This window comes from Globicephala melas, chromosome 3 (assembly GCF_963455315.2).
Source record: "Globicephala melas chromosome 3, mGloMel1.2, whole genome shotgun sequence".
Classification (NCBI taxonomy): Eukaryota; Metazoa; Chordata; class Mammalia; order Artiodactyla; family Delphinidae; genus Globicephala; species Globicephala melas.
Window position 1 is genome coordinate 111621896 of NC_083316.1, and position 23700 is coordinate 111645595.

At 36.4% G+C, this 23700-nt stretch overlaps 1 protein-coding gene across 4 annotated transcripts in view; it reads left to right on the forward strand.

Annotated features, from left to right (window-relative positions):
• The window catches only part of SEC24A (SEC24 homolog A, COPII coat complex component), a 64160-nt gene that overhangs the window by 34585 nt on the left and 5875 nt on the right, over nt 1-23700 (forward strand). For 3 of the 4 annotated variants that reach the window (XM_030869588.2, XM_060296230.1, XM_060296231.2), the window contains exons 12-20: nt 2420-2475; nt 3570-3776; nt 4631-4751; nt 5071-5229; nt 11809-11982; nt 14840-14950; nt 17021-17196; nt 20823-20960; nt 23484-23588. In XM_030869588.2, coding sequence (XP_030725448.1) covers nt 2420-2475; nt 3570-3776; nt 4631-4751; nt 5071-5229; nt 11809-11982; nt 14840-14950; nt 17021-17196; nt 20823-20960; nt 23484-23588 — 1247 coding nt within the window. Of the gene's footprint in view, nt 1-2419; nt 2476-2847; nt 2922-3569; nt 3777-4630; nt 4752-5070; nt 5230-11808; nt 11983-14839; nt 14951-17020; nt 17197-20822; nt 20961-23483; nt 23589-23700 lie in introns of those variants that run through there. The other variant, XM_030869592.2, reaches the window with a different exon arrangement.

A 23700-nucleotide genomic window follows, 5' to 3' on the forward strand; every position in this document is an offset into this window, starting at 1 on the left:
CAAAATGGAAAAGAAAATGTATATGTATAACTGAATCACTTTGCTGTACAGCAGAAATTAGCACAACATTGTAAATCAACTATACTTCAATAAACTAAAAAAACATAAAAATTTTTAAAAATTAAAAAAGATTAAAACCTTTTGTGTTTCAAAGGATGCCATCATGAAAGTGAAGAATGAGAGAATGAGAGAAAATATTTGCAAGTTATGTATCTGATCAAAATTTATATCTAGATTATGTAAAAAACTTCTACAACTTATTAAAAAGACAACCTAATTAAAAAGTGGGCAAAGGATTTGAATAGACATGTTTCTATTCAATACACCATATTCAATATTCTGTATATGCAATTGGCTCATAATCCCTTGAAAAGATGCTCCACATCATGAGTTATCAGGGAAATGCAAATGAAAACCACAGTGAAATGCCACATCACACCAGTTAAAAAAAATTCTCAAAACCAAAATTTTTTGTTGCTCTGAGCATATCTGAATAGCTGGGAAGGTTCCATGAGTATTGGTTTTGGGGTTACAAATAAATTTTAATAAGTAGGCAAGTTTGCAACTATAAAATCTATGAATTAGGAGAATTGACTGTACAACTTTAAAATTAAATAGTTGAATAGAGCCCCCTTCTGTCTTGGTTGTTCCAGGTCTCACAACAGAGCAGCCACGTCAGTCATTCATTTCCCTTATCTGTTTACCCAGCTACTTATTTGGCATAAAATAAAATCACTGAACAGGTGATTCTGATGATGGGCCAAGTTGTGAATTTACTGATATGGTCCAGCTTCTCAATTTTATACATGAGCTGATAAACGGAATATCCCTTGCTGGATGTCACATAGCAAAAATTTTTTTAAAGGACAGTAACAAGTATTTGCAAGGATGTGGAGAAATTGGAACCCTCATTCACTAGTAGTAGGAATGGAAAATGGTGCTGCCATTAGGGAAATCATTTTGTCAGTTCCTCTAGAAGTTAAACATAGAGTTACCATATAACCAGCAATTTTACTTAATAGGTATATGCTCAAGAAAATTAAAAACATGTCTATACTATAAAGCAACTACACTTCAATTTTTTAAAATTGCTAAATACGAATTATTAAAAATAAAACAATACAGAACATGTCCACACAAAAATGTGTATGTGAATGTTGGTAGCAACTCAGCCAAGAAGTGGAAACAACCCAACATAAACAAAACGTAGAATATCCATACAATGAAATGTTTTGTTACTCAGCAATAAAAAAGAATAAAGTACTGATAAATGCTACAACATGGATGAACCTTGAACACATGAAGCTAAGTGTAAGAAGCCAGTCACAAAGGACCTCATAGTGTGACTCCGTTAATATGAAATGTCGAGAATAGGCCAATCCAGAGACAGAAAGTGGCTGCCTAGAGCTGTGGGAGTTGACGGGGAATTGAGGAATGACTGGTAATTGGTGTGGGGTTCCCTTTTGGGATGATGAAAAGGATCTGGAATTAGTGGTGTTAGTTGTACAACTATGCATATATTAAAAATCACTGAATTGTATCTTCTGCAAGGGTAAATTTTATGGTATGTGAATTATATCTTAAAACTTTTATTAAAATCTGTTTAATTTTAAAGAAAAAGGTAGAAATCTAAACAATAGTACATTTTTTATATGATAGTTAAAGTATTTAATGTTTCAAATTATTTGTTGGTGTTATTTTTCATGAACATTATGATGAGCCTTATTTTTGTAATTTTTTAATAAAAAATAGTACAAAAATGTAGAAAGTGAGACCCCCTCATAATCCTGCATCACCACCCACATTTCCTTCCCAGTTGCTTCCTTCTAAGAAAGGATATTTAATTCCTAAGAAAGAATAAATTTGAATCCTGAGAAGCTCTTCTGATGTGGCCATTTAGCATACCTCCTGATTCACTTGACCTCGTGGTCCCATAAGTATAATGGGGGCCTTCTTTATGAGAAAGTATGTGCCTTATGAATGACAGAGCTGTTGGTGGGCTGTATTACTTCCATGTCAAGACACAGAATTCTTGTGTGTCATCTTAGTCAACTTTTTTTTTTAATGCCAAGAGTGTTTCTTTGGCTGGCTTCTGGGGCTAAGCAAGAATTCTAAAGCAGGATTCTAAATTGTCTTTAACCTAAGAAGCAGAGTACTTGTACAAACCCTTACTGAGTGCTTGTGGGTCAGTGTTTTCTATTTGGGAGGCTATTTACCTTTTACATGGTAATAGATAAGCTGCAGTAAAAGCCTAAATCAGTGCTCTTTTGGTGACTGAACATACGTAGACATTGCTGTACAAATGGAGAAGGTGGCTCTTCTCTAAGTATGGGGGTGGTTAATTATATCACTGTTATGTATTTGGGACATCTTTAACAATTAAGTTTTGTTTAAGAGAAATATTTATTTGTTCTTTCAGATGTTTTTATACCTATGCCAGAGAACTTATTAGTAAATTTAAATGAAAGTAAAGAGGTAAGGGACACTTTCCTATCTGACATGTTTAATTGAAATGTTGAAGGAATATATTTTTAAAACGAACTTTAAGTAGAATTTTGCTTCTCTCTGTGACATTTCTAAGATGTATAGCATTTTATATTTGCAGTTAGTTAAAATTCATCAGATGAACAGCTTTTGATTTTGCCCTTGAACTGATGGCTTTTAAGTTTAATGTATCCATTTGTAGTAGGGTAGAAGATAAGCCTATTCCATAAATGAGAGAAACCTGAAGGAAACCTGCCTTGCCAGCCATTTGGGAAATTGGGAGGGTTGCTGAGATAAGCTTCTGGTCACTACATAGAAGCACTTTAGGCTGCTTTCAGTGCCCTTTGCTTTTCTGATTCACAGAGTGTCATTGGGGTCAGTTCAGAAGAAACTCTTATTACCTGCCTGGAAATTGCCATGACATAATACAGTGAGAGGTGAACAGAATGTGTCTGAAGGGGGGATGTTGTCTACCCTGTACATGCATATATGCCGTAGGGGTAACATTTTAACTAGCAAGTCTATGGTCTCAGCTGTTGGCAATGGTGACTTCGCCATAGTGTGAAGTATTTTTTTCCCATTAACTCTCTTTATTTGTACAACCTAACCTGAATAGGTAGTTGTTATTTGTTTTGTTTTTCTTTTGTAGTAATATTACTAGTTGGCAAATTTACTGGCTATCTTAGATTTTGCAGTAGGGAAGAGTTAAACGCACTTTGGAACTGAAAAGAATAAAGTGTATAGAGGTGATTGAGAAGGCCATATTTCATGGCATTTAAATATGTAAAATCTCTAAACTGTGATGGTTCTTTTGGATACATTTGGACTTATAGTCTTGCTGGACTACTGCATGTGCAAGAACTGTAAGGCCCCAATTTTGATTTGTCTTGCTTGCCAATTTATAATGTTGACTTAAAATGGCTTTCTTGTCATTTGACCAACTTCATTGTTTACTGTACTGTCTGTAGATTCTCTGACCATCATCATGACTCAATGTCTTGTCTATTGTATGAGTTAGTGACTTAACGTGAAAAAAAATTTTTTTTATTGTAACACTCTTGAGTTTTCTTGCTTTATTTCACAAGCTCGTCCAAGATTTACTGAAAACTTTGCCACAAATGTTCACCAAGACCCTGGAGACCCAGAGTGCCTTGGGTCCAGCCCTTCAGGCTGCCTTTAAGCTGATGTCCCCAACTGGTGGTCGAATGTCTGTTTTTCAAACACAACTCCCAACTCTTGGAGTGGGAGCCCTGAAACCACGAGAGGAACCCAACCAAAGGTCATCTGCTAAGGTTAGAAAGTCATCAAGTGCATGATAAGATTTATGCTGGTGTTTTGTCCCTTTGAGTACAGAGCTTATTTCAAATTTATTTTTCAGTTGTGAAAAGGAGGGAATATAAGGAAATGGATAAAGCGTTTCTCCTCTTTTATGTAGACATTTCTATTTTATTACATTATTTTCTATCTGATTCACCCTTACCTTATGTATAGATCTTTAGCAGGCCATAGCAATGCCACCTGCCTTTGATGAGAAAGTCAGGCAGACTAAGAGAATATGCTTGCCAGGGACAAAGTAGAACCTGGATGATGAATAAAAAGTAGTCATGGTTCGGTATATTGACTGCCATGGATTGCTTTTGAGCACCTTGTGTGTGTAAACTTAGTTTGAGATGTGTATTTCTCAAAAGATTATGATAGTGTGGCCATATACTGTAATGATTAAGGTGTCAGTCTTGGAATAAGTCTGCCTAAGTCTCACTGCTTTTTAGATGTGTGAGCTTGAATAGTTACATAATATCTTTGCCCCTCTTTTTCCTTATATTTATAAAATGAAAATATCGATAGTACCCATCTCCTATGATAGATGAAAAGTATTACATATGAATTTAGAAGCTTCTAGCATAATAAGCATTTAATAGATTATCAAAATTAGTATAATAGGTGTATTTCTTTTTAAAAGTAAAAAAAAATAGTAAATTCTTAAGCAGGACATGTTTCATACTGAAAAAAGAGGAAATATCACGGAACAAAAGGATTTTGTAGAATGCCCAAGGATAATTGTTAACCCTTGGTATATATGGATAGGTGTATAAATTTTATGACAATTTAATGATTTAAAATTTTTTCTCTTTGTAATTATGAATAGGAAATTCACTTGACACCATCAACTGACTTCTATAAGAAATTAGCCTTGGACTGTTCTGGTCAGCAGGTAGCTGTTGACTTATTCCTTCTCAGTGGACAGTATTCTGATTTGGCTTCTCTGGGTAAGTTCTTCCTAGTGATTATTTTTCTCATGTGAATGCCAAAATGGTATTTTTATGACGATATGTTAAAGAGAGGACAAAGTGAAAGAATTCTTATTCCCTTGGGAAGTTAGTTTAGTTTATAATAAACCTTATAGTCTTATACTCTGAATATTTATAATAGAGAAATTTCTATATTACTATTTAAAGGGATGAAATAATTCTTTTTTGCCAATATCTTAGGAGACTAAGGAAAGATTGATTCAAATGTTTGTAGTTACTCTGGTGTAGTAATAGTAGTTAATGGCAGAATTTAAAAGGAGTATGTGTTCTCTTCCAGGTTGTATTTCTCGGTATTCAGCAGGTAGTGTCTATTATTATCCCTCTTACCACCATCAGCACAACCCAGTGCAAGTGCAGAAATTACAGAAGGAACTACAGAGATACCTCACTCGGAAGATTGGCTTTGAGGCAGTCATGAGGATTCGGTGCACCAAAGGTGGGGGCACTATTTTTTTTTTACACTTACAAAGACGTAAATGTTGCTTTTGATATGAATAAATATGCACATATATTCACCTGGTCTTTTCTCATAAGATTTGTTCTTCTAAAAATAATGATTTGTTCTTCTAAGGTATTGTACTTACTTTGATGGACTATGCAATTAAGAATAGAGAAGACACATATTGAAAAACTAAGGACTATTTTTTTATAAGAATTGCTATTTTTTTAATGTATTATTTTATTTATTTATTACTTTTTTTGGCTGTGTTGGGTCTTCGTTGCTGCAAGCGGGCTTTCTCTAGTTGCAGCGAGTGGGCTTCTCATTGCGGTGGCTTCTCTTGTTGCAGAGTGCGGGCTCTAGGTGCGCTGGCTTCAGTAGTTGTGGCTCACAGGCTCTAGAGCCCAGGCTCAGTAGTTGTGGCACATGGGCTTAGTTGCTCCACGGCATGTGGGATCTTCCCGGACCAGGGCTCGAACCTGCGTCCCCTGCATTGGCTGGCGGATTCTTAACCACTGCGCCACCTGGGAAGCCCTAGGGACTATTTTGAATATACTAAAAACCACTGAATTGTACACTTGAAAAGTGTGGGGGGTTTTGTATGTGAATTGTATCTCAGTGAAAAAATATCTCATCTCCAAAGAAAATAAAACATATTACTGATGGATTTTTATTCCACTTATTGAACAGTAGTAGTGGAAGATCTTTTTTTTTACAACTATTTTTTTAAAATTAATTAATTTATTTTTGGCTGTGTTGGGTCTTCGTTTCTGTGCTAGGACTTTCTCTAGTTGCGGTGAGTGGGAACCACTCTTCATCGCGGTGCGTGGACCTCTCACTGTCGCAGCCTCTCTTGTTGTGGAGCACAAGCTCCAGATGCGCAGGCTCAGTAGCTGTGGCTCACGGGCCTAGTTGCTCTGCGGCATGTGGGATCTTCCCAGACCAGGGCTTGGACCCGTGTCCCCTGCATTGGCAGGCAGATTCTCAACCACTGCGCCACCAGGGAAGCCCACAACTATTTTTTAAAATTGTGGTAAAACAGATATAACATAAAGTTTACCATTTTACAGGACTCCCCTGGTGGTCCAGTGGTTAAAACTCCATGCTTCTGATGCAGGGGCTCAGGTTCAATCCCTGGTCGGGAAACTAAGATCCCACATGCTGCACAGTGCAGCCAAAAAATTAAAAATTAAAATTTTTTTTTTACCATTTTACCATTTTTAAGTATACATTTGAGTGGCATTAAGTACATTCTCATTGTTGTGCAGCCATCACCACCATCCATCTACAGAAGTCGGGTATCTTTTAGTTTGTGTTCTTCTCATTCTGCACCTGCTACTAATACCTTGCCACACTGTTGCTTTGGAAATAGTCTCACAGTTTCAGAATGCGTATGTTCAATATGTTTTTCAGGATAAATGTTTTGTGGTTGCTAAATGTGACAACTGTTTTCTTATGAAAGTGGGAAATTATAATTCTTGATATTTCATTTCTCCACATTATCAACCTGTTTCTACTCTTTTATTCAGATTTTAAAATATTACTGCTCTGTAAAGGGGTATGAAGCAATAATTTTTTTACAGTGGAAAGATTATGTGAAATATGTAGCAAAAAATAGGTATCAAAAGATAAGGATCCACAAACCTGTCCACTTAGATAGATGTTAAAATCTGTTGATCAAATGACGTGTCAAATGAAGTATCAGATAAACACTTAAGAGGTTGCCACATCTCCAAACAGCACACAGATATTGGTGTCACCCATAACAGATCAGTTTCCACAATAGCATTCTGTTTCCTTTTTTTTAATAGAAGCTTTATTGAGATAAAATTTACATATCTTACAATTCACCCATTTGAAATGTACAATTCAGTGGTTTTAAATATATTCACCATGATATTACCATGATCAATTTTAGAACACTTTCATCATTCCAGTACAGCTACCCTGTACTGATTAGGAGTCAGTTTTCATTCCCCCACCTAGTCGACTGCCAGTCTACTTTCTGTCTCTGGACTCACCTGTTCTGGGTATTTCATATTAATGGAGTCATACAATATGAGGTCCTCTGTAACTGGCTTCTTACACTTTAATGTTTTCAAGGTTCATCCATGTTATAGCATATATCAGTATTTCACTACCCCCCCCTTAAAAAATATTTCATTTGTTTTTATTTCTCATAGTATTCCATTGTATAGATACCTCATTTTTTTGTCCTTTCATCAGTTGATGAATATTTGGGTTGTTTCCACTTTTTGGGTATTATGAATAGTATTGCTATGAACTTTTTTTTTTTTTTTTTTAAATTTTGACCACACTGTGTAGCACGTGGGATCTTAGTTCCCCAAGCAGGGGTAGCACGTGGGATCTTAGTTCCCCAAGCAGGGGTCGAACCCACGCCCCCTGCAGTGGAAGCGCGGAGCCCTAACCACTGGACTGCCAGGGATGTCCCTTGCTATGAACATGTGTGTAGAGGGTTTTGGACCTGTTTTCATTTCTCTCAGGTCTATACCTAAGGTATATACTTGAGTCATAAGGTAGCTATGTTTAGCTTTTTGAGGAACAGCCGGACTGTTTTCTAGAATTTGCACCATTTTACATTCCCACTAACAGTGAAAGTACTGATTTCTTCACATCCTTTTCAAAACTTGTTATTGTCCTGTTTTTTTTTTAGCCATCTTAGTGGGTGTGACGTGGTATCTTGTTGAGGTTTTGATTTGTATTTCCCTGTTCATGAATGAGGTTGAACATCTTTTCTTGTGCTTATTGGTTATTTATCTTCTTTGGAGAAATGTCTATGCAGATCCTTTTTCCATTTAAAAACTTGGTATGTTTGTCTTTTTATTATTGAGTTTTAAGTGTTCTTTATATGTTTTTAGATACAAGGCCTCTATCAAATATATGATTTGCAAAATACTTTCTCCATTTTGTGGGTTGCCTTTTTCACTTTCTTAATGGTACCCTTTGAGGCACAATTGTTTTTAATTTTGGTGATGTCCCATTTATCAACTTTTTCTGTTTGTGTTTTTGGTATCTTAATGTAGCATTAAACCACTGCTTAATCCAAGGTCATGAACATTTATATGTATGTTGTCTTCTAAGACTTTTATTGTTATAATTCTTATATTTAAGTCTTCGATTTATTTTTAGTTAATTTTTGTATTTGATGAGGTAGGTGTTTGACTTCATTCTTTTGCATCTGGATATACATTTGTCCCAGCACCTTTTGTTAAAAAGACTATTCTCTCAGGCTTCCCTGGTGGCGCAGTGGTTGGGAGTCCGCCTGCCGATGCAGGGGACACAGGTTCGTGCCCCCGTCTGGGAAGATCCCACGTGCCGCCGAGCAGCTGGGCCCGTGAGCCATGGCCGCTGAGCCTGTGCGTCCGGAGCCTGTGCTCCGCAACGGGAGAGGCCGCAGCGGTGAGAGGCCCACATACCGCAAAAAAAAAAAAAAAAAAAAAAAGACTTCTCTTCCTATTGAAATGTCTTGGTGTCCATGGCCCCTTGTTGAAAATTAGTTGATGATAAATGTGAGGGTTTGTTTCTGGATTCTGAATTTTATTCTTTTAATCTATGTCTGTCTTATGCCAGTACCAAACTTTCTTGACTGTTGTGACTTTGTAATAAGTTTGAAATTAGGAAGTATGAGTCCTCCCAACTTTTCTCTTCCTTACCAAGATGGTTATGATATTCTGGGTCCCTTGCATTTCCGTATGAATTTTAGTTTCATCTTGTCAGTTTCTGCAAAGAAGCCAGCTGGTATTGGATAGGAATTGTATATAATAGGTTAATTTGGGGAATATTGGCATCTTAACAATAATAAGTCTTCCCATCCAAAAACATGGTATGTCTCTTCTTTAATTTTTTCAACAATATTTTGCAGTTTTCAGAATGTAAGTTTTGCATTTCTTTTGTTAAATTTATTCCTAAATATTTTTTCCATTATATTTTAAATAGAATTATTTTTAAAATTTATTTCTCCTATAAATATAATTAATTCTTTGTATACTGATCTTGTATCCAGCAACCTTGTTGAACTTGCTTCTTAATTCTAATAGTTTTTTAGTATTTATGTTTTAAAGGGCCCATTTGTCATATCCCATTCATTCAAGATTGATGGACCTCAGAAATGATTATTTCTGGAGATATTGGCTCTAAATTAAGGGGAATGTACATCCTAAAAGTGCTTTTAAGACTTTTTCTACTTGGCAGGACAGAAGCTATTTTATATGTACCAAACTTTGCATAAAGAGCTTGGACATAGAAACCAACCTATGCCCTCTTTCTAGAGTGCTTAATTTACTAAATCTTTGTGGTTAATTTGTTTAGGTTTCTCTCTCTTTTAATGATAAATTACATTAAATTCATATTACATGAAATAATATGCTCTTGGTAAAGCTACAAAAAAAAAAGGTACAGTACAAAAAGATACAAAATGAGAAATTAAACTTAAACCAGTATAGTCTACCTCAGAGTTTCTCATATGCCCTTGAAAAAGTTTTCCCGTTCATATATAAGCATGGGAATATATTTTCGCCTTCAAATAAAAGCAGCGAGGGGGCTTCCCTGGTGGCGCAGTGGTTGAGAGTCCGCCTGCTGATGCAGGGGACACGGGTTTGTGCCCCGGTCCGGGAAGATCCCACATGCCGCGGAGCGGCTGGGCCCGTGAGCCATGGCTGCTGAGCCTGCGTGTCCGGAGCCTGTGCTTCGCAACGGGAGAGGCCACAACAGTGAGAGGCCCGCGTACTGCAAAAAAAAAGAAAAGAAAATATACCTGTTATTTGTAAAAAATGAAAACATTATTGATAAAGCTAAAGTCCTCTTGTATAAGCTTGTGTGTGTGTTATTTCACTTTCACTCCATCCTTATGTAGTCACTATAACCACATTGTGGTAATGCTAAGTTTTTCTATACGTTTACATACATATGTACCTCTCCATGGAAAATATATAGTACAGTGTAGTAGCATAAATAACGTTGTACATGTTTTCAGCAAGTCTTGGGCCTCTCACTGTTGTGGCCTCTCCCGTTGCGGAGCACAGGCTCTGGACGCGCAGGCTCAGCGGCCATGGCTCACGGGCCTAGCCGCTCTGCGGCATGTGGGATCTTCCCGGACCAGGGCACGAACCCATGTCCCCTGCATCGGCAGGCGGACTCTCAACCACTGCGCCACCAGGGAAGCCCAGCAAGTCTTGAAGATCTAATAATATTAGTTTATGTAGATCTGTCTCATGCTTTTTAACTTCTACCCAGTACTCAGTAGAATGTAAAAATCACAATTTAGTTATTTTCCTACTGGTTGTCATTGAAGATATTTCTGATTTTTTTTTGTTATGATTAATTTTTTTTGCACATATAAATTTGGCACTCAATTGTATCTATAGAATAAATTCTTTTTTTTTTTTTTGAGTTGTCAAGTGTGAGCAAATACCAGTTGTGAGATTTGTTAGTAGAAACACTGTTACGAGGATATTTTATGAGGATATTCTAGGATAAATTCTTAGTTATGGAATTACTGGAGTCGAAGTAAGTACCCATTTAGAATTTTGGTAGATATTGCCAAATTATTATCGAAAAAAGTTTTTTGAAAATTTGAATTCATTTAAGAAGATATCTTTTATTCCTTCCCCACTCTCACTAACTACTATGTATTCTTTAATATGATTCTGCTTCCAGTTACAATGTGTGCGTTGTTTTTCTCCACACTACCAAGCAGTTAACTCAGTTCTGACATCGTCTGTGTGGAGCTAACATCAGATCCCACAGGTTATGGGCTCAGTCTCACAAGACCGTCTCCCATCCTTCCCCCCCCCCAACCCCATTTCAGAAACCAGTTGCAAGTCCAGTTTGTTACCTGTGCTTCTGACCAACTGGCTATAGATTGGATGTTCCAACAAATCCCTCCTTTGGTTGAAATTATTGGCTAGAGTGGCTTATAGAACTCAGAGAAACATTTTAATTACTAGATTACTGGTTTATTTTAAATAACTCAAGAACAGCAAAATAGAAAAGATGCATAGAGCAAGATATAGGGAAAGGGCATGGAGCTTCTGGAGCTTGCTTGCTCTCTTTGAGAGCTTCACTCTCCCCAAATCTCCACGTATTCACAATCCCGGAGCTCTCTAAAGGACCCCATCCTTTTGGGGTTTTATGGAGGCTTTATTACATAGTCATGACTGATAAATCACTGACATTTGGTGATTGATTCAACCTCTAGCGCCTCTCCCCTCCCTGGAGATAGTGGTGGGGGGTTGAACTGGAAGATCTAACCCTCTTATCATATGGTTGAATCCTCTGACAACCAGCCCCCATCCTTAGGTTACCTGAGTGCTTTCCAAAAACCACTTTGTTAACATAGCAAAAGATACCTTTATGACTCTCAACACTTAGGGAATTCTAAGGGTTTTAGGAGCTCTGTGCCAGAAACTGGTGAAGACCAAGTATATATTTCTTATAAACCACAATATCACATTTAAACTTTTTAATATACTCTGTGCTATTCTGATAAGTGACAAGGATAAAATGTAAATATATGTAGGTGCATATAAATCATTTTGATATATTTTTCTTTTCTAGGTCTTTCCATTCATACTTTCCATGGGAACTTCTTTGTTCGGTCCACAGACTTACTGTCTTTACCTAATGTAAACCCAGATGCTGGGTATGCAGTACAAATGTCAGTGGAAGAGAGTCTTAATGACACTCAGTTGGTTTCCTTTCAGTCAGCACTCTTGTACACATCCAGCAAAGGTAAGTTTTTTTGTTTGTTTTACTGTGGCAAAAACACATAACATGAGATCTATCCTCTTAACAAAATTAAAGTCTAAAATACCATATTGTTAACTATAAGCACAATGATATAGCAAAGGTAAGATTTTTGATTTGGCCATGTAGTCTATGGCTTGTGATAAACTCCTTGAGAGTCTACTTAGTGTCTGAAATATGTTCTGGTAATACAATAGTCAATAAAACTGACTTAAAAACCTTTTTCTCATAGGCTTATTCTAGTAGGGGAGACAAACAATAAAGAGGATACGTAAGTAAAATAGTAGTATGTTACATAGTAATATCAGTTAACGAGAAACAGCATGTGAAGGGTTTAAGAAGTGCTGAGGGGATGGTTTTTTAAGATAGGGTTGTCAGAAAAGGTCTCACAGAGGGTGATGTTTGAGTTAAGTTTTGAAGGAGCTCAAATGGAAGATAAACACTTTTTAAGGGTATAATTTGTTTAGTACTAATTAATTTATAATGTGTTTTGTCCTAAAGATGATGTGAAGGCTGGTTAAATTTATTTTTATTATTTTAAAGATTCACAGCTCTCACCCTATTCTGTTTTGTCTCCTTAAAAAACGTTTTGGAAGTGTTTCTGTGCTATGTCTACTGACCTTCACAGCCCCACCAAAATCTATAAAAAGTGTATAATAACAGATATTTTAATGAAAACCTTTAGTATGAGAGAAGTCCAGTTTTTGTACTATGATTGTAATACTGCATACTATAAATGTAAAAGTAAGATGGATTTCTGTCTCTAGGTATCATTTTTTATTTGACAGAAGAACATCCCAATCCTTTTTCTGCTCATTGATTTTTCTTAACATTTAAAAAGAAAAAGTAATATATAATTGACCTGTGGTAAAATCTACCATTTTAATGTATAGTTCCACAAGTTTTGACAAGTGTGTGTGTGACCACCACCACAATTTAGGTATCACAGTCTGTTCCATTACCCCTCAAATCTCCTTGTGTTTTTGTAGTCATTTCTCTCCCATCCCCAGCCCCTTGCAACCATTGATCTGTTTTCTGACTCTGTAGTTTTGCCTTTGTAAGACTGTCTTGTGAATAGAATCATACAGTAGGTAGCCTTTTGTATCTGGCTCTTTCACTTAGCATAGTGCATTTGAGATTATCCATATTGTTTCATCCAGCAGTAGTTATTTTTTATTCCTAAGTAGTATTCCATTGTACCCAGTTTGTTTATTCACTTTCCAGTTGAGGTACATTTGGGTTGTTTCCAGTTTTTGGCAGTTTCAAATATATCCCCTATAAACATTTGCATTGGATTTTTGTGTGAGCATAAATTGTGATTTCACTTCGGTTAATACTTTTTCAGTGTTTTCGACAGATGGCTAGGTTGTATGGTGAGCTTATGTTTAACTTTTTAGGAAGTTGCCTAACTGTTTCCTAAGTGGCTGTACCATTTTGCATTCTCACCAGCAGTGTATGAGAGTTCCAGCTACTCTGCATCCTCACCAGCATTTGCTGTTATCAGTGTTTAGTTTTTGTTTGTTGTGTTTGGTTTGAGGTTTTTGGTTTGTTTTGTTTATCTCTTTTGCCATTTTAATAAAGTATAGTGATACCACTTTTAGTTTTATTTCATGTTTCCCTAATAACTAACATTGGATATCTTTTTATATATTTACTATTTGAAGTTTAGTTTATTTCTAATGTTTTGTTTTTATGGAAAATGTGATTATAATATCTATCCATGTCCACAAATCTTTGTCATTTCTGAAAATTTCCCTAAGATGGATTTCTAGGATTGGAAATAAAAAGTATAGAGATCAACTGTTTAGAAAAATCTTGGTATTGTCAGATTGCTTTTCAGAAATATTTTACCAATTTGTAGTCCCATCCAGTGCCCTTTTCATTTCAGCCTCTGATTTTGTGTGCATGTATCTGTGTGTGTCTGTATCTATGTTGCCAATATGATAGGCTAAACATTGTATCTTATTCCCTTTAGTTATCAATGTTTTTATCTAGACTAGAAACACTAAACAATGTTACCCTTTTTTGTAGATATCACTTCTTCTCTTTAAAAGTAATTTGTATGAGCTCCTCCTAGATACAGTTTCGTTAGTCTTCATGTGTCCCTGCAGGTTGTAGTGTGGGTATCCTCTCTAGTTTTTTTACTTGTTCTTTGTTGTTCAAGGTCTTGCTCATTAGAAATGTTTTAAAGATTGACATGATATTTGATATTTTATGGCTCTCAAAAGATTTTCATTTTTGTTTCTTGTATTTATTGATTTTTATTGTTGTGGGTAATTACCAAAGAGGAAGTATTGTGACTATTAGTTGATTTCTTTCATTTTTTTTTTTTAATGAAAGCTTTATTTGTTTGTCTGTTTGTTTATAATTTGGCTGTGCTGAGCGGCTTTAGTCTATTTCTTTTAAACTTTTTTCCTGTGATTAAAAAGAAACATAAAATTTCTCTGGACTTTAAATATCAAAACAAACTCTAGAACACATCTTGGAGTAGTGTTGTCTTACAGTATGTATATTTTCCCAAAATTGTGTTTACGGAAAAGGATAACGTAACCAAAAAATTCAGAAAAGAAGTTTTTAAGAAGCTAGCATGTTACCATCATTTGGATATGATCCCTGTGGTCTTTTCAGTAATACCTTGAAGAAAAATAATTTTGTAGTAAAAAAGATAAAAGAAATAATGCTTTAGAGTTTTCACGAATTAAAGTTTTGATACTATCTCTGCTTACTATATATAACCCTGTTTGGTTCCAAATTGAAAAGAACTGATTTTTCCGAGTAACTTTAATACAAACTATTTTTTATAGTGCTGTCCCTCACTATCATTTGTGTGTTTTGTCCAAAGGTGAAAGAAGAATTCGTGTTCATACTTTGTGTTTGCCAGTAGTTTCAACTCTAAATGAAGTCTTTCTTGGAGCTGATGTTCAAGCAATTTCAGGGTTATTGGCCAATATGGGTAAGAATTGTTGTCACCTATTGCAGATATATTGCAAGTAGTAACATTTGAAATGTCCACATAGTTTTGTTTTCCTTTAAATAATTAGCTTTATGATTTCAATATTTTGGATCCAGTGTATGCCTGCTAAGTAAATGGATCTGCTGCAGATAACTTGATCTTTTTTTTTTTAATTTAAACAGTTTTATTGAAATGTAGTTTCAGTTTATTGAGATATAAGTGATATAACAATCACTTAACCCATTTAAGTATACAATTCCATTGTTTTGAGTATATATACAGATTTGTGTGGCCATCATCTCAATCCGGTTTTAAAACATTTCCGTCACCCCAAAAGAACCTCATGTCCATTAACACTTACTGCTCACTCCCTTCTTCTTCCCTCACTGGCCTTAGGCAACCACTAAACTGTTTTCTGCCTCACAATCTGCCTGCTACGGACTTAAATAACCATGTTTTCCTTAATGTCTTCCATCTCAGAGTTGCTTTCTTGGATTTTTTTTTTTGGATCCTTTTTTCAAATACATAGAGCTTAACATCATTTTGTTTCTTGCTCCCTTTCTCCTTCAGGGATGACTACCAGTGGGTCCATTTGCTTCAAACTCAAATCTGCCTATAATAGGAATAATTACCTATTTTCTTGAATTTCCTATTGGGAAAATTTTTCTTTAATGGAACAGGGTAAAGAATCTAACCTCACTTTAGTCTCATGTGTTGTCAAAAGTTAAAAATTGTGACCTAAGAAATTTGAGGATCATTGCCTTTATATTTTGTTGAACTGCTATGTTTTGGTAACAGTGTGATTATTATTATTTTCAGCAACAACTATATATCAGGCAGTATTTGTGGATTAAAAAAAATCTTCACAACAAATATTAGTTCTGTTATTAAGTTTGGTTGATCCCAGTATGCACTTTTTTCACATTTTGTCAAAATCTTTAAAATCAGGATGTCTTCAGTTGATAAAGTCTTAGAGTTACTGTTGATCAGGTAACAGTAGTCTTCATTCTTTCTTGCTTATGTACAAATTTGGTCATAGCAGTTAATAACATCACTTCATTGAGTGTTTTTTTTTTTTTTTTTTTTGTGGTACGCGGGCCTCTCACTGTTGTGGCCTCTCCCATTGCGGAGCACAGGCTCCGGACGCACAGGCTCAGCGGCCACGGCTCACGGGCCCAGCTGCTCCGTGGCATGTGGGATCTTCCCAGACGGGGGCACAAACCCGTGTCCCCTGCATTGGCAGGCGGACTCTCAACCACTGCGCCACCAGGGAAGCCCGAGTGTATTTTTGATAACACATGAATTGAGTTTAGTTGTAGTTTGAGAAGTCTTCAAAACAATTAGAGTGTTTTTAGTATTGAAGAAATTTTTTGAGTATAAAGAAAAGCATAAAACAGTGGCATGACAGATGATGAAGATCATCTAAATAGCTAAGAGTTCTTTCAATAAATATGAAATAAAAATTCTCTGTGGGGCTTCCCTGGTGGCGCAGTGGTTGAGAGTCCACGTGCCGATGCCGGGGACACGGGTTCGTGCCCCGGTCCGGGAGGATCCCACATGCCGCAGAGCGGCTGGGCCTGTGAGCCATGGCCGCTGAGCCTGCGTGTCCGGAGCCTGTGCTCCGCAACGGGAGAGGCCACAACAGTGAGAGGCCCGTGTACCGCAAAAAAAAAAAAAAAAAAAATTCTCTGTGTTAAGAAAGCATGTGTGTTTGATTGCAGTTTTTTCTTTGTCAATGATACATAAAATAAAATGGTGGGTTACAATTAATAACACCTTAGATTTAGCGAAATACAGTTTTCCCATTTTACAGGTAAGGATACTGAGGCTCATGAAAGTTAAATTACTTGCCAAATATTCATACTGCTAGGAAATAGCAGAACAACATTTCAACACATGTTGGTTTGATTTTCCAAAGTATGTGCTTTTAACTGCTATGTTTGATTCCTTGTGTATGTAATAACTTGAGAGAGAATTTGTATAATTTTAAAAACACTTTTCTTTCCTTAACAGTGGGGTAGCTAAACTTCTATCTTTTTTCTCTTTTGTCCCTACCTCAACCTCTGTTAGCTGTTGACAGGTCTGTGACTGCCAGTCTGAGTGATGCTCGGGACGCCCTAGTGAATGCTGTCATAGACTCTCTTTCAGCTTATCGTTCTTCAGTCCTAAGTAACCAGCAGCATGGACTTATGGTTCCTTTTTCTTTGCGGCTTTTCCCACTGTTTGTGTTGGCTCTCCTTAAACAGGTAAAAGAATCAGAATCAGAAACTAACACAGTGAAAATGTCAACAGCCAAAGTTTTTGTCCTGTGAACCACTGAACATTGTATATATAACTTTACATCAGTTAAGTTTTCTGAGGACAGGGACCTTAACTCCTATTGTATCTTAAAGGATTTGTAACCAAAAAAATTTACAAAATACTGATTTAAAGTATGTGCCTTCTTTGTAAGAGATGCTCACTGATGAAGTATTCACTGATGTTATCGAAGATGCAAATGATCAGTTTTCCAGTTTTTCAAAACAGGAACTGTATATTTTACTGCTAGAGCAACAAGTCACACACGAGACTCTTCTTATGATGCTTTCCTGTTCCCTACAATATTTCAGCCATATTTCATTTCTTTTTTTTTGTAATGCAATTACTATTTATTTATTTAGGCTGCGTTGGGTCTTCATTGCTGCGCACGGGCTTTCTCTGGTTGCAGCGAGCGGGGGCTACTCTTCATTGCGGTGCATGAGCTTCTCATTGCAGTGGCTTCTCTTGTTGAGCACAGGCTCTAGGCGCACGGGCTCAGTAGTTGTGGTGCATGGACTCAGTAGTTGTGGCACATAGGCTTAGTTGCTCTGCAGCATGTGGGATCTTCCTGGACCAGGGCTCGAACCTGTGTCCCCTGCATTGGCCGGCGGATTCTTTAACCACTGCGCCACCAGGGAAGTCCCACATTTCATTTCTTAATCTTAGAAATGCCTTCTCATACATGTGTACCTATTTCCATGATGTGCGTTATGCTTTCCTGTCCTTGTCTTTGAGCTCAAATGTTGTCCCTCTGGCAGTTGCCTTTCCTTCTGTGACCCGGTAGCTCTTTGTGCATATATTTATTTATAGAGGACATTTAAAAACATATTTATTATTTATTTTTTAATTTTTTATATTATTATTTACTTGTCTCCCCTGCCTACCTTTTGCCCATATCCCTGGCTCCTGAAAAAAGAAAAAAGGGAAACTCTAGCCTGGTGGAGGAGGCTTATTTTTCCAATGACCAAAATATAATGTCCTTAGAAAACAAACGTGGTTACCAAAGGGGATAGCGGGGATTGCGGGGGAGATAAATTAGGAGTTTGGGATTAACATACACACTACTATATATAAGATAGGTAAATAACAAAGACCTACTGTATAGCACAGGGAACTATACTTAATATCTTATAATAACCTATACTGGGCTTCCCTGGTGGCGCAGTGGTTAGGAATCTGCCTGCCAATGCAGGGGACATGGGTTCCAGCCCTGGTTCAGGAAGATCCCACATGCCGCGGAGCAACTAAGCCTGTGGGCCACAACTACTGAGCCTGTGCTCTAGAGCCCGCGAACCACAACTACTGAGCCTGCATGCCACAACTACTGAAGCCTGCGCCTAGAGCCCGTTCTCCACAACAAGAGAAGCCACCGCAATGAGAAGCCCGTGCACCACAACGAAGAGTAGCCCCCACTCGCCGCAACTAGAGAAAGCCTGTGCACAGCAATGAAGACCCAATGCAGCCAAAAATAAATAAATAAAATAAATATATATATTAAAAAAGTAACCTATACTGGAAAAGAATCTGAAAAAGAGGAAACTGAATCACTTTGCTGCACACTTGAAACTAACACATTGTAAATTAACCATACTTCAGTTAATAAAAAATGTCTAAACTTGTAGACTTGGTATAACTTTCCCTTATAAAATTTTATTAAAAAGTTCATGTTAACAGATTACCTGGGGAACCATCCCAGATTCCAGGATGAATTAAGGACTGCTCTTGTCAATTTGTATACTTTCTGAACTCCAGCATTGGCCTGTCAGGTGTATGTTGTCTCTTCCAGGCAAGAAGGGCAACCTGTTACACATTGATAGAAATAGCTTTTGAATCTACTTCTAGTTTCTTTAACTCAAATTATGTATTTCCACTTCTGAAAATAATGTAAATACACAGAGGTTACATAAATACTTAAATTTTAACATTTAAGAATCTGAGCTCTTCCCTCTTCAGGTCTTTCATTAAATGCTGTCCTTCACTGAGGCCTGCCTTCTGTCATCTCCCCATTTAATATGCAGTACTGTCATCCCATCCCACCCTGACATTCTTTATCTCTCTTTCTTCCTTTGTTTTTCTCCATAGCACTTAACACTGAAATACCACATATTTTGCTTGTTTATTATTTACTTCTCCCTTACTAGGATTTTTGTCCACAAGGACAAGGATTTTTAACTTGTTTGTCTACCACTTTGTCCCTGCATCTAGAGCAGTTCTTAGTACATAGTAGGCAGTCAGTAGATATTTTTTGAATGAATAAATGGAACTTCTTTCATTTCCCATAGTACTCTTTCTTTAAGAACCTTTTCTCTTCTTGCTTATTTATAGTCAGTGCATTTGGGTTTTTTATTTGTTTTTTTAAAAATAATTATATATTTATTTGGCTGCACTGGGTCTTCATTGCGGCATGCAAGATCTTCATTGCGGCATGCGGGATCTTTAGTTGTGGAATGCAGGATCTAGTTCCCTGACCAGGGATTGAACCCAGGCCCCCTGCATAAGGAGCACAGAGTCTTAGCCACTGGACCACCAGGGAAGTCCCAGTGCATTTGTTTTAAGGCATACTTTCATTGCTGTTCTCTCTCCCTCTTTCTATTCCTTTCCATCAATAGAAATGGCTAAAACCTTACCTCAGAACTTCATTATTCTTCATGGAGCTAATATTCCAGTTGAAACTCACAATTACTTATTATCTGTATGCTGCTAAGCAGTTGTCTTCAAATTATTAATTTTCCTGATTGATTTGTGAGCTTTGTTACATTATTTAATTTCTCTGTGGGAGAAACAAGGATAGTTAACCACCATTAATCATCACCCAGCTTTTACAGAAACTTAGATCTTTGGTCCTTCATATTTCATATATGTCTTTATTTTGTCATCTGCAATATAACTTTACCCTCCTTGCAATGTTATTTAGTTTTTTACATCACTATTGCTATACGGTAGATAGAGTGTTTAGATCGATTTCATTGATTAGGAAACAAATGCTGGAGAGATTAAATGACTTTGCCATGGTCAGATAATTAATTTGTCAAGACTTTCAGGTGAGGATATAGCCACGATTTAACAGATGTGTGTGACTTATTAAGGTGTATATATATATATATATATGTGTGTATATATATATATGTTTTTTTTTTTGTCTGCGTTGAGTCTTCATTTCTGCAAGTGGGCTTTCTCTAGTTGTGGTGAGCAGGGGCTACTCTTCTTTGCGGTGCACGTGCTTCTCATGCGGTGGCTTCTCGTTGTGGAGCACAGGCTCTAGGTGTACGGGCTTCAGTAGTTGTGGCTTGCGGGCTGTAGAGTGCAGGCTCAGTAGCTGTGGGCTTAGTTGCTCTGCGGCATGTGGGATCTTCCTGGACTAGGGATTGAACCCGCGTCCCCTGCATTGGCAGGTGGATTCTTAACCACTGTGCCACCAGTGAAGTCCCAAGATATATTTTTGAAAGAATAATTAACGGTAAATTTGTTAATTCTGTCTGAAGATATTCTTTTAACAACTGATATTTGCAAAATGTATATGTATTTGTTAAATACCTTTTCTTTTTTTTAATGGGGGTGTATTATTTTTTTATAGAAATCATTTCAGACTGGGACAAATGCATGTCTAGATGAACGCATTTTTGCTATGTGTCAAGTGAAAAATCAGCCTTTGGTTTACCTTATGCTCACAACTCATCCCAGTTTGTATAGAGTTGACAATCTCTCAGATGAGGTAAGATTGATTCATTTTTTAGTTGCTTTTACTTGAAGGTTTATAAGCCTAATTATATTGAATCCACTGCAGAAATGAAGAAAGGTGTTTTCTTTTTTAAAGCTTTTTATTTTATTCCTATATAAAGAAAGTTTGGTTTTGGAAAGCTCCTGAATATAGTACCTTTATTTATTAAAATAATAAACTTTACTGTTTATTTAAGACAAATCTTTAGAGCAGATCTAAGTAAATGAAGAGATTGTCAGATTGACCAGAGCAACCTATGATTTATTTATTTAAGCAAATTGATCTGAAAGGAGTATCCCTAGAGTAAAATTACACTTAATTTAAATACCTCAAGTCAATGTTTAGTGTAATGGTGTCCCTCAATTAAAGAGAAAATATTTATCTGGTAAGTTGTAACATTATTTTCCCTTCATAGGAAATTAACCTGAGTTGAAGCTACAAGCATGAAAATGTTAAATCATAACCTTTCTTCCTACATTGTGATCAAATTAGGATATATATGTTGGAAGTAATATTTTGGTTAAAACCTTTTCGGAGTTTAAAGATTTTAGGGTACCTTGCATAATAAAGAAGAAATTACGTGTGAAATTTGAGGTAACTTTTTAGCAAATGAAAACTGTTGATGACATTATTAGTTTGTATTACAAAAATAATAACTCAAGATTAATCCTGTGTTTGACAAGTTCAACTAACTGGACCTGTCTTTTTCTCACATTAAAAAAAAGCAAATTAACATAAATACAAATGCAATATATTAGATGCGTATAATACAGAAACCACTAGAAAGAAGAAAAATAAATCACTCATATACATTCAAAGACAAGCACTACTAGGACTTTTGGTGGTGTATTTATCAGGACTCTCTTTTCTGCAAGTAAGCTTAGGAAGGAAAGGGGACTGATGTGGCACTCAAACACAAACCACATGAAAGGCTAGGGTATAACTAAACTCAGGTCTAGCTCAGATTCATAGACTCTCTTGCATTGCCTCATTGTTTCAGATTGGCCTTTTCTACCAGACTAGAAAACAGAGCCACTGATAGCTTCCCATCTTTATCACCAGAGAAGGACAAGGCTCTCTTTTCTTAGTTCACATTAATTTCTGAATGGCTGTATTTAAGTTATAGTCTCTTTAGCTGCCCACACACCCTAAGGCCAGAGGTCTTAAGGTGCTGTGATTAATAGTTCCTGGTAGAGCTAAAGCCTTATCAAGTTAGTACCCCTTGACAGGTCAGTATTTTATTTACTTTCTCCTTTAGATAAGGTTAATTAAGTACCAAGTTTTAGTACTTAAATCAACTTTTTGTCAAAAATGAATAGTTATAAATATTTAAAGGGGTGTGTGTGTGTGTGTGTGTGTGTGTGTGTGTGTGTGTGTTAAGATGGCAGTACTATACTCAATTATAAATGAAAACCTTCCATTTCTGGCCTTAATAAATATTAAATTGGAGAAAAACTCATTTGCATTAGACTTACTCTTCCCTCAGGATGTGTACATTGATCTAAGCCACGCAATCATCTGTTATTATTAACTAAATTCCAGACTTTATTTGGATCTTACTAATGTCATTTATCCATTCAGGATACATGATATTGATTGCATTTATTGTATTAGTTTTTAAAATAATAATTAAGATCAGAAATTATTTTGGCTTTATTGGGATTCATGGTGACTTTGTTTAGATAAGTGATACATATTTCTTCCTCTTCTTTATATTTAAATATGAATAATTGTGATTTACCTAAATAAGTTCCAAAGTCTCAGAGGTAACACTCATTAAAATTTTTGTTTGTTTAATTGTGGCTCCCTATTACTGGTATCTAAAAGCTTTAACCTTTTTTTTACTTTATTTATTTATGTATTTATTTATTTTTAACATCTTTATTGGAGTATAATTGCTTTACAGTGTTGTGTTAGTTTCTGCTGTATAACAAAGTGAATCAGCTATATGTATACATATATCCTCATATCCCCTCCCTCTTGCATCTCCCTCCCACCCTCCCTATCCCACCCCTCTAGGTGGTCACCAAGCACTGAGCTGATCTCCCTGTGCTATGCGGCTGCTTCCCACTAGCTGTCTGTTTTACATTTGGTAGTGTATATATGTCCATGCCACTCTCTCACTTCGTCCCAACTTACCCTTCCCCCTCCCTGTGTCCTCAAGTCCATTCTCTACGTCTGCGTCTTTATTCCTGTCCTGACCCTAGGTTCCTCAGAACCTTTTTTTTCTTTTTAGATTCCGTATATATGTGTTAGCATACAGTATTTGTTTTTCTCTTTCTGATTTACTTCACTCTGTATGACAGACTCTATGTCCCTCCACCTCACTATAAATAACTCAATTTTGTTTCTTTTTATGGCTGAGTAATATTCCATTGTATATATGTTCCACATCTTTATCCATTGATCTGTTGATGGACACTTAGGTTGCTTCCGTGTCCTGGCTATTGTAAATACTGCTGCAATGAACATTGTGGTACATGATTAAAAGCTTTAATCTTTTGCTTAATTCTTTAGGGTGCAATCAACATCAATGATCGCACTATACCTCAGCCACCTATTCTTCAGCTTTCAGTGGAGAAGCTGAGCAGGGATGGAGCTTTCCTCATGGATGCAGGCTCTGTGAGTAGTCTTGACTGCGCTGGATTCTTCTCTCTGCATACTACTACCTTCATTCCTCTTGATATCTCTCTTCCTTAACAGATTATATGCTGTTTAATCTGTATATTTTTGT